At 39.7% G+C, this 12,007-nt stretch overlaps 1 protein-coding gene across 1 annotated transcript in view; it reads left to right on the forward strand.

Annotated features, from left to right (window-relative positions):
- Fam73a (family with sequence similarity 73, member A) overlaps positions 1-12,007 on the forward strand; it is a 52,871-nt gene that overhangs the window by 36,957 nt on the left and 3,907 nt on the right. Inside the window, exons 8-12 of the mRNA XM_013018201.1 lie at positions 446-532; positions 3,708-3,806; positions 5,919-6,053; positions 8,019-8,072; positions 10,336-10,452. Of these exons, the coding sequence (XP_012873655.1) occupies positions 446-532; positions 3,708-3,806; positions 5,919-6,053; positions 8,019-8,072; positions 10,336-10,452 (492 nt within the window). The remainder of the gene's footprint in view (positions 1-445; positions 533-3,707; positions 3,807-5,918; positions 6,054-8,018; positions 8,073-10,335; positions 10,453-12,007) is intronic.

The raw sequence follows: 12,007 nt of genomic DNA on the forward strand, positions 1-12,007 counted from the left end.
ACAGCCACCATGTCTCCTCACTTTTAGTATAGGATGTTTGTTGCTGCAGGTGGGAAAACATTGCTTGAGAGCCTTTGTTATTATCAGTTAAAATGAATTGAGTTTGTTATAACAATAATTGATTTTCTAAGAAAAAATATGGTCAAGTAATACTAAAATGTCTAGTACATTGGGAGGGTTATATAAAACATTTTAGATTTCTAGTGGTATCAAGCAGAATTTAAGTTCAAATTATTACCCTTTAATATTTGTTGATTATAGGTTTCAAGAACTTTTTTATTTTAGTAAATTCTGACTTCTCTGTGGTGTCTCTGTTGCCATAATACATATGAATTGCAGTAATTGTATGAATGTGCTATAAAGATGGCTGCCCATTCAGATGCGTTATAGGACTCTTTTTTTTTTTTTTGTACTTTTTTACTTTGGGGATGATTTTTTTTCCCAGGTAATTCTTTCGGAAACAGCCAACAGGATATTCCTTGCTGAAAGTGGAAGGAAAATTTTATCAGCTTTAATTGTGAAGGCACGAAAGGTATACTTGTAAGCAAGTTAAAAAATTATTGTTCTGTTTAATGATTAAAACACATCAATTTTTTCTTTCAACATGGAAAAAAAGATGTCATTTGTGGGCTAGTAAATTCAAAATATCAATGGTTTTTAATTGAAGCACAACAAATTATTTTTTTATTTTTTTGGGGGGGGTTCAGTTGTGGGGCCTGAACTCTGGGCCTGGGTGCTGTCCCTCAGCTCTTCAGCTCAAGGTAGTCCCCTACCACTTGAGCCACAGTGCCACTTCCGGCTTTTTTCTTTTTTGCTTATGTGGTGCTGAGGAATCAAACCTGAGGGCCTCATGCATGCAAGGCAAGCGCTTTACCATTGAGCTACCTTCCCAGCCCCATAACAAATTTTTTTGTAGTTTCAGATAGTGTTTAGATAGTTTTAATATTTTTAGATAGTTGGAAAGGTCCACATATTAAAAACAATGCAACTGAGCCAGGCTCCAGTGGTTCAAAGCCAACCTGGGCAGGAAAGTCCATGAGACTCCAATAAAGTGCTGTGGCTAAAGTGGTACTGTGTTAGCCCTGAGCTGATAGCTGAGGTCCAGTGCACAGGCCCAGAGTTCAAGCCCGACAACTGACAAATAAATAAATAAAATGCAACTGCGCAGTGCCAGTGGCTCATACCTGTAATCCTAGCTACTCAGGAGGCTGAGATCTGAGCATCTGAGGCAATCCAGGATCTGAAGCCAATCCAGGCAGACAAATCTTAGAGAATTTTAGCTCTAATTATTCAGCAAAAAGCTGGAAATGGAGGTATGACTCAAGTGGTAAAGCACCATTGGTAATGAAAAAGCCAAGTGAAAGCTTGAGGTCTTGAATTCAAGCCTAAGTACCACTACCCACAAATAAATAAATAATTAAAAATAAACATAATACAAGGGTTGAGTGTGGTGGTACACACCTGCAATCCTAGTACACAGGAGGCATAGATTGGGAGAATCACATTTTGAGGCCAGCCTAGGCAAAAAATTAGCAACAAACAAACTAGGTAGAGTGGTATATGCCTATAATCCAGTGTACAAAGGAGGCATAAGTAGAAGGATGATAGTTTAAAGATCCTCTGGGCAAAAACACCATGAAACCCTGCCCAGCACTGGTGGCTCACTCCTACAATTCTAGCTACTTAGGAAGCTGAGGTCATAAGATTATGGTTAAAGCCAGCCTGGGCAGGAAAGTCTGTGAGACTTTTATCTCCAATTAACTACCAAAAGGCTGGAAATGAAGATATGGCTCAATGGTAGAGTGCTATCCTTGAGCACAAAAGCTTAGCGACACTGTCTAGATGCTTAGTTCAAGCCCCAGAACCAGCACCACCACAAACCACAAACAAAAACCCATGAGATCCTATCTAAAACACAAGCATGTCAGGTGCCCTTGGCTCATGCCTCCATGCCTGCAGTCCTAACACCTTGAGAGTCAGAGAACAGGAAGTTTGTGGTTTGAGGCCAATATGAAGAAAGTTCTGAAGACCCCCACTCAACAAAATAAACAAACAAACAAAAACAAAACGAGACATGGTGGTACGCACTTGTTATCTCAGCAATGCTGGGAGACCTCAACGGAAAAGTCTGAGTGTGGTGACATGCACCTGTCATCTCAGCTGTGGTGGGAAGCATAAATAGGAAGATAATAGTCCCAGCCAACCTGGGAAAATAGTAGACCTTATCACAAAAACAGCCAGAGCAAAAAAAGAACTGGGTGCCAGTGGCCCATGACTGTTCCTAGCTACTCAGGAGGCTGAGATCTGAGGATCGTGATTTGGGCAGAAAAGCCCATGAGACTCTTACCTCCAATTAATCACTCAGAAAAGGCCAGAAGTAGTGCTGTGGCTCAAGTGGTAGAGCACTAGCCTTGAGCACAAAGAGGCTCAGGAACAACACCCAAGCCCTGAGTTCAAGCCCCAGGACTGACAAAAAAAACCTGGAGGCATATCTCAAATGGTAGAGCATCTGCATACCAAGCATGAAGCATTGAGTTTAAATCCCCACCAAAAAAAAAAAAAGTAATCCAAAGATCTTTGATTTATGCTTGGATTATTTATTTACTTATTTATTTTTGGTCGTGGGCCTTGAACTCTGGGCCTGGACACTGTCCCTCAGCTCTTCAGCTCAAGGCTAGCGCTCTACTGCTTGAGCCACAGCGCCACTTCCACTTCTGGCTTTTTCTGTTTATGTGGTGCTGAGGAATTGAACCCAGGGCCTAATGCATGCAAAGCAAGCACTCTGCCACTGAGCCACCTTCCCAGCCCACTTGGCTTATTTTCTGTATAGAAAGTCCATATCCTTTTAACCAAATTGTTTCTTATAAATTATTCAAAATTTGCCATAATGTCTGTAAATGTCATGATGAGATCCTTCCTTGGATCTGCTATTATTAGCACTATTTGTGATACCTCATCTCTTGTCTCCCACAATCCTGCCCAGGACCTCCAAGGGACAAGACATAGTATATTCAGAAATCTGGAATACAAATTGAGTCTTACTTTCCTTTATCCTCTTAGGTCTGAAGGAAACAGTGACAACCACTTCATTCTGATACTAAATAGTCACTTTATTGTCATCAGGATTATTCAGATGATGAGAAAAAAAAATCAAAACAAAACAGGCCTTCCTTACACCATTTGCTCACCTGGTTTTCAGATCAGTTCCCTCAGTTTTACAGTAGAATTAGATATATCATTTACTGTATTTTAGAATGTTGTAATGGTGATTAAATAAATAGGAAAGTAATACAACATATAAAGTGTTAAGTAAATGTAGATCTTCTATTGCTTTCTTGGCCTTCCAAAGCAAATAAATAGAAAGGTTTGAAGTGGAGTGTCTCCAGGAGGAGCAGCTGCGTCAGGAGCCTCCTTTAGCCTCTGCTGTAATCACATGCTCCTCATAGCTTAACCTCAACAGGCACACATATCTGAGTAATAAAGGATTTGCTGTGACTTTTTACTAACTCTCATTCTTGGCGTCTGAACAGTAGAACAGCAAAATAGTAAGAGGATAGTAAATAATTTCACAGCCTTTAAAAATGTTGTCTAATTTGGTTATCTGAAATAAGACCAGCTAATTTACTTGAAGAGTAATTCGTTTACTTCATAGGCCTGGGTATTGTTATAAAGTTGAGTTTAAGAATGAAATGTGTTTTCTTCTGCAGAATCCCAAGAAGTTTGAAGATGTTTTTGATGAAATGATCTATTTTTTAGAGCAGACTGATCACTGGGATAGTACTGAAATGGAACTTGCTGCTAGAGGGGTAAATTCAAATTTGCATGTAATATTCCTTCCACTTATTTACCTGAATGGAAGCCACTGTGTGTTTGTCCCCAAACAAGAGTAAAACTAATTGTGCAGTGATAAAACAGCATAATTTTTCTGTTGTCATGAACAACAGCAATGATACTCTTTATACAGTGGGTCAAGTGTTGTAAATAATTGTTTTTATAAAGCCCTGAAGGAACTAGTAAGAATTGACTTTGGGATTTATCAAGATAAAGGTAACTGAAAGATGCTTATTTTATTTATTATTATTTATTTATTTATTTTGCTGGTCGTGGGGCCTGAACTCTGGGCCTGGGCGGTGTTCCTCAGCTCTTCAGCTCAAGGCTAGCGCTCTACCACTGAGCCACAGCACCACTTCCAGCTTTTTCTGCTTATGTGGTACTGAAGACTCGAACCCAGGGCCTCATGCATGCAAGGCAAGCGCTCTACCACTGAGCTACCTTCCCAGCCCAAGAGGCTTATTTTTAGTAATAAATGTATTTTAAAAATAAGCCTTTCTAGCTGGTCACATATGTTCATATCTATAAATGTTAGCTACTCAGGATCTGAGGATCCAGGTTTGGAGCCAGCCTGGGCAGAAAAATCTATGGCATCCTTATCTCCATTTAACCACAGAAAGCCAGAGTGGAGCTGTAGCTCAAGTGGTAGACTATTAAATTAGTCGTGAGCAGAAAAGCTAGGGAAGTTTAAGAGGCCCACACTTCAAGCCTGAGTTCAGTACTGGCACAAAACTAAAACCAAAACAAAAAGCAAGTGATAGAAGCAAAGTATCAGTTGGTTAAGCACTGAAAGGCATACTAGGCAAAGGAAAAGTAGGTACAAATATTCTTTTCTTCCCTAGTGTTCCCTCGCTCAGGAATAGAATCAACCTCCATCCAGTTCTGCAGCCCAGAAACCTGAGATTCACCATTCTCCCCTCCCTGGTCTTCACCACTTTCCATATTCATCTCTAAGTACAGTCAGTGCTAACTTCCAAAACTGTTAGCCCTTCTCTCCATTCTTGCAACCTCTATCTTGCCCTAAGTGTCTAGAGCCTTCTGTAATATGCCTCAGAATCTTTGTATTCTGATTTCTTGCCCTCTGCCGTCCTTCCTGAATTAGCTTTCCCCACTTTATTCCCCTCCTCACATTTCTACCAGAATTATCACCCATCTCCTCCTACCATCACCACCCTCCCTTTCCCTCCTCCCTAAGTATTTCAAGTACTTTGAAGAATGAATTAAAAATTCTTTTCATGGGCCGGGTGCTGGTGGCTCATGCCTGTAATCTCCGGAGGCTGACATTTAAGGATTGTAGGTTGAAGCCAGCCAGGCCAATAAAGTCTGTGAGACTCATCTTTAGTTAACCACTAGAAAACTAGAAGTGGCTGAAAGTGGTAGAATGCTAGCCTTGAGCAAAAAAGCTCAGAGACAGCACCCAGGCCCTGAGTTCAAGCCCCACAATCAACATCAACAACAACAACAATTCTTTTCATGGGACATAATTCCCTTCCTGCTTGTTTCCCATTGTTTTCTTGTGCTCTCTGTTGTCAGTTCAACACCACTGTGTTCCTTCGTAGCTTAGTATCTAGCAGGAGTTTCCTCTTCTTAAAAGGCACACTCCCTGCTATCCAGCTTAAAAAAATCAGAACCTCCACTTTATTCTTATTGTGCTTCTCAGAGTGTGTAATCAGATATTTGCTGCCATCTGTCTTCTCCACTATAGACTGTAGGCATGTAGTTGGTTTCCTGTGGAAGTGTGAGCCACTGGTACAGCCTGTGGGAGACCGCAGTGTGCACAAGTGCATGGTAAATAGGAAGGACAGGCACACATAGCAAAGCAGGCTGAGCAGAATGGATGCTCTAACGGAAGCACCAGTGGAGGATTGCAAAACCAGAAAGTGAGGGTATTAATTTCACTTGCTGGGACCTAGGAAGGAGCAGATGACATGTGGATTGTAATTTCTCCTGGCTAGTTTTCATGTTTGTCTCCCTTTCTGTCAGAGATACAATCTGACCAGCTCAAAAAAGCCATGTCGTTTTATAGTGTAAAATCTGGGATCAGAGTTTAGTTGAGCTCTGTCATAACAATCTCTATTTTAATACAGGTGAAAAATCTAAATTTTTATGATGTTGTTCTGGATTTTATATTAATGGATTCTTTTGAAGATTTAGAAAACCCACCAACTTCCATACAGAATGTAGTAAATAATCGCTGGCTAAACTCTTCCTTCAAAGAAACTGTAAGTGAACCATTCATTTAAATTAAGTGAAAAATGGTTAGAAAGGAGAAAATCAGATATATATGTATATCTGCCTATGGAGTAGCTAATGAGGAAACTGATCTCTTCTTTTGACATTGGAGGTGCATTATATACTATATAATACCTTTCAGAGGAAGCTGTCCTTTTGTAGCTGTACGTGGTGATTTATGCTTATAATCTTAACACTTGGTAGGCTGTTGCAGGAAGATGGTGAGTGTGAGGCCAGCCTGAGCTACAGAGAAGGAGACTGTTCAAAACTCAAAAAAGCCAAACACAGTGGCTCACGTGTATAATCTACAGCATCTTTAAATCTTTAATCTCCAGGTGACAGGATTAGGAAGATGGTGATCTGAGTTTAGCCTTGGGGTGGGGGAATCACAAGACCCTATCTGAAAAAAATACCTAAAGCAAAAGAATGGGGGTGGGGACTGGGGTAGGGCTCAAGTGGTAATGCACTTGTCCAGCAAGTATGAAGCCCTGAATTTAAACTGTGTTTCCCTTCCTTCCAAACAAATTAGCATTTTGGCTTTTCCACCAGTCATATCCCTATCATGGAGGTTAAAAAAAATATTGTTCTTTTTTTTTGACACAAGGTTTAATTATATAGGCTGGCATAGAACTCTTGATCCTCTTGCTTCAACCTCCTGAGCGTTTTGGATTATGTGTTTTTAAGGGAGGCCTAGAAAACCTCAGCCAAGTCCATGGATTTAATTAATTCCTAGTACCACTAGAAGAAAAGGAGAGAGAAAAATATAGAGACTTATGTTTCTAAATTCTGTCAAAAATTATAAGAAAAAATAGGCAGATGCACAAATAAGGCAAGTTTAAACTATACATTGAATGTTTTCATTTTCTGTTTTTTATATTCAAATCTCTATTTTACAGTTGGCAGCTTCAAAATTATTTTGAGACTTCCTAATACTAAACTAAAATATTTGAAAAGTATTTTTTCTTCAATAAAGTACATTTTAATTGTAAGAAAGTGAATGTTCTTCATTTTTTAAACAGATTTGGTAAAGTAACATTGATGAAAGTTGGGTCATGCCAGAGTAGGCTAAGGTTTCTTCAGAATTCACTAATGACATTTTATTTTTGCGTTGTCATGGTTGTAATTTCTTAGTTCTTAGATAAAACTTTAACTTTATGCATAAATGTTTCAACAGTATTATTTCTGAAGGAGAAAATAAACTTTTCATTATACATTATATGTATCTGTGTATGTGCATCTATGTTTATACATGTTCAGTATTTTCCCACATCGAAAATATAAGAACTCTTGAAAATTAAGTTGTAATTGCCAAGGTCACTGGTTGCAGAGTTCATCAATCATTTTCTTTTTCTTGATTTGTATTTCATTTTTAAATTTATAAAAATGAAGTACTGTTTTTGTGCTAGGGTTTGGATGCAGCCTTATGCTTGCTAGACAGAAAAATGTCCTTTCACATTAATATTTGTAAAAAATATAAGAAGTCTACCCTTGTTCTGTTTGTTTATTTTGCTTTAGATTTTTGTTCGGGTTTAGTTTTATGCCAGTAGTGGAACTTGAATTCTGGGCCTGGACACTTTCCCTTAGCTTTTTTGCTCAAGAATAGTACTTGGCCACTTTTGGCTTTTTAGTGGTTAATTGGAAATAAAAGTCTCACAGACTTTGCTACTTGAGCTGGCTTCAAACTGCAATCTTCAGAGCTCAGCCACCTGAGCAGCTGGGATTATAGGCATGAGCCACAGGCACCTGGCTTGGTTTAGGCTTGTTTATTTGTTTTGTTTTATAGGGTGGGGGGACATGTAGCCATGCTGTCTTTGAACTTGTAATTCTTCTGCCTCACCCTCCCGAATATGAATATTGGGATTACAGGAGTTAGTTGCTAATTTTTGTAATAAGTTTGAATTAAGCTTTAAATTCTAATTTAAATAATCAGTCTTTCCTCTTCTTCATATATTTAGGCTGTGGCTTCAAGTTGTTGGTCGGTACTGAAACAGAAAAGGCAGCAGATGAAGGTAACATTCATTGTGCTCTGGATTCTCAGCTGAGTGTATTTTCTGTTGCTCTAATGGAATACCTCAAGACTGGGTAATTTTTGTAAGGAAAAAAGGTTTATTTAGCTCATGTTCTTAGACTGAAAAGTCGAAGATCTACCAGTGACATCTATAAGGACTTTGTGCTGCTTCAACTCATGAGGGAAAGCAGAAAGGCAAGCAGGCCTGTGTAAAACAGTCAGCCCATCAGGGATAGTCTTCCTTTATAACGCCGGTTCTTGTGGTGTCTACTGCCATGTGAAGACAAGAAGATTCTCATTGGAAAAAGGCAGCATCTATCCCTGAGGGCTTCACCTCATGACCCAAACATTTCCCACTAGGCCCTACTTAATGCTGCTGCATTGGGAACCAAACCTCAACACAATTTTGATAGAGACAAACTATATCCAAACCAAAGCAATCCTTCTGTGAAATAATTTGAGGAACCTGTCAGTGAAACGTTTAAATTGGTGCATGTCTGGCTATGGCAGTGAATAATGGGAACTCCCTCGTAAGTTAGATAAAGGACTTATCAGTACTGGGTGTTTTCTGAAGGCTTTCTCTCTTTTCCTTATTACTCTGTGTAGTTCAGTACAGTAAGTGTTGAGGCATGTCTGGAATTTCACCTAAGTGGGAGCAGATTTAGGGTTGAAAATAGCTCTAGAAGTGCTTTTGGTATTTTGGTTTTTCATTTAATGGTATCAATATTAAAAAATTTTAAATACAGATGCCTCTACTTGATATAATCCAATTGAGGAATAATGATTGGCTTAGAATAACTGCTTTACTGAATTCAAAGCCCCACAAAAAAAAAAAAAAAGTCACAGAATCCTGTCTCTGTGGTCCATACCTTCTGGCCAATCTCTTCCATCAAGCATTGCTCTCACCACAAATGATTAGTGTGACCTCTGCAGCGAGACTGCCTGAGTTTCAGTGCTACTTTACTAGCCATGTGGCCTTGAACAAGTTGCTTAATTTCTCTGTGCCTCTGTTTCCATGTCTCTGAAAAAGACATTTTAAGATTCAGCTTAAAGTGCTTAGGGCTAGGGTTGTAGCTCAGTGATAGAGCACTTACCTAGCATACACAAAGGCTCTAGCACTCCCAAAGAAAACAAGAACGTATTTTTGTGTAAATGCCTAGAAAAGTGATGGATATAGCATGTGCTTCTTATTACTAGATTGTGTATTGCTCAAGGACTTAAAGTGTTTTACCCTATCCTTGTATTTTTTAAAAATATATTTTCCAGTGTAGGTCCTTGGGCCTGAACTCAGGGCCTGGGCACTCTCCATGAACTTTATTGCTCAAAGCTAGTGCTCTACTGCTTGAGCTCCATTTTGGCTTTTTGGTGGTTAATTGAAGGTATGAGTTTCATGGACTTTTCTGCCTGGGCTGGCTTCAAATTCAGTCCTCAGATCTCAGCCTCCCAAGTAGCTAGGATTACAGGTGTGAGCCACCAGCACCCAGCCCTCACCATGTATTGTTTGTTTTTTGGGGGGGCAGGAGGGGGGTCATGGGGCTTGAACTCTCGGCCTGGGCGCTGTCCCTGTGCTCTTCAGCTCAAGGTGAGCACTCTACTGCTTGAGCCACAGCACCACTTCCAGTTTTCTGGTGGTTTATTGGAGATAAGAGTCTCACAGACTTTCCTGCCTGGGCTGGCTTTGAACCATGACCTCAGATCTCAGCCTCCTGAGTAGCTAGGATTATAAGCATGAGCCACCGGTGCCTGGTTTCACCATGTATTTTTATGAGATGAAAATGCCCTATGGGGGCTGGGAAGGTGGCTCAGTGGTAGAGCGCTTGCCTTGCATGCATGAGGCCCTGGGTTCGATTCCCCAGCACCACATAAGCAAAAAGAAAAAAAAGCCGGAAGTGGCGCTGTGGCTCAAGTGGTAGAGTGCTAGCCTTGAGCTGAAGAGCTGAGGGACAGCGCCCAGGCCCAACGTTCAGGCCCCACAACCGGACCCCCCCCCAAAAAAAAAAGAAAAAAAAGAAAATGCCCTATGGAAAATGATATTTCTCTACAGATAAGAAACAATTGGCTAAGGTACAAAATCTACATGAAAACATTGTTTGACTCTAAATGTTACTTGTATGTTTATTAATTTTCCTAATAGGCTAGCTGGTGATGATTGTTGGTCTGCCCTGGACAGAGCTGCTTGTAGGAAGAGTAACAATTTCAGTTTTTCTACTGGAGAAAGCAAGTACTACAAGATAACAACTTGATTCTCATTTGTTTCCCCGCAGATCTCAGATGGATTTTTTGCCCACTTTTATGCCATTTGTGAACATATAAGCCCTGTTCTGGCCTGGGGTTTTTTGGGTCCTAGAAATTCTCTCTATGACTTATGTTGCTTCTTTAAGGTAGGTGCTTTTTTTTTCTAAACCAAAAAGCAGATAAGGTTTTATTTTTCTGTTTTGTTTGAGCTTCTGTAGAAAAAGAATATTATTTCGGGGCTGGGAAGGTGGCTCAGTGGTAGAACGCTTGCCTTGCATGCCTGAGGCCCTGGGTTCCATTCCTCAGCACCACATAAGCAGGAAAAAAAAAAGCCAGAAGTGGTGCTGTGGCTCAAGTGATAGAGTGCTAGCCTTGAGCTGAAGAGCTGAGGGACAGCGCCCAGGCCCAGAGTTCAGGCCCCATGACCAGACCCCCCAAAAAAAGAAAAAGAATATTATTTAAGAGTAAAGTTACAAAAGTCATCTAATTTCAGTTTTTAACTGCAGTATTAAATTTGTGACACTTTATAGTACTATGATTACAGAGACATTGCTTTGTAGGTTTGTTCCTTTATTCTAGAATAGACCTGTCGAGTTCATTCAATTATTAGCTTATTCTGTTGAGCAAAAGAGCTCAGGGACAGTGCCCAGTCCTTGAGTTCAAGCCCTAACATGTAATATTGTCATGTTAAAATGGCACTTGGGAAGTACTATCATTAAATTATATCTGTCTATATTGTGCATGTCTAATATAGAAATAAATTCTGGTTTAAGGTACATAATTGAGGAATGACATGGGAGTGTAAAGTTCCATACTGATGTCAGAATATATGTTTGACAAAACACTAGTTATACTCATTATGGTATTTTCTGGCTAGTAGAGTGCCAGAGAAATGTTATTTTTATCTGATTTTAATCTGAGTTGTTTTTGTGTGTTGTGTGTATGTGTGTATGTGCAAGTCCTGAGACTTTGAAGTCTTTGGTGCTGTCCATGTGCTTTGTTGCTCAAGGCTAGTGTTCTACCACTGGAGCCAGAGCTCTGTGTCCAGCTTTTTTCTGGTTAGAGATAAGAGTTCCATAGCCTTTCCTGCTCAAGCTGGCTTTGAACTGCATCATGAACCTCAGATCTCAGCCTCCTGAGCAATTATGGGTGTATGCTCAGTGCCTGGCTATGATCTGAGTTTTAAGGATCAAATAATAATAAATATAATTGAGTATGAATTTGAAAGTTCAGGTGTTTTATTATGGTACTCACTTTTCAATTGTGCCTATGTGCTATTAATAAAGTATTTGCATAAATGGTTTAGGAAATGTTTATTTTCTGTCCTTCAGTTAAGTTTTGGCTAGTTTACTTTACCTTCCAAATGTTGGATATCTATTTTAGTGGGAAAAAAAATTAGCCCTGGGAATGCAGTCTGCCACTGAATAACTGGGGAGGAATCATTCCTTGGTTCCCTCTCCTTCCTCTGTAAAATGAAAGGACTTGGTAAAAAGCAATCCCAGCATTCTGGGAATCTGGGAAATATTCCTTTGTCTTGAAGCATTTAGCTTCAAGAAGACATTTGAGGCACTGTGTGTTACTCTTTGAGAATGGCTTTTTCTTTCCTATCATGATTAACAGCTGAGATTTCATACTTAATCATACCTAGCATACTTAAAATGGCCTGCAGCATAAGTATTAATTTACTGACATGAAATATTC

This window comes from Dipodomys ordii, unplaced genomic scaffold, assembly GCF_000151885.1.
Source record: "Dipodomys ordii isolate 6190 unplaced genomic scaffold, Dord_2.0 Scaffold39, whole genome shotgun sequence".
Lineage (NCBI taxonomy): Eukaryota > Metazoa > Chordata > Mammalia > Rodentia > Heteromyidae > Dipodomys > Dipodomys ordii.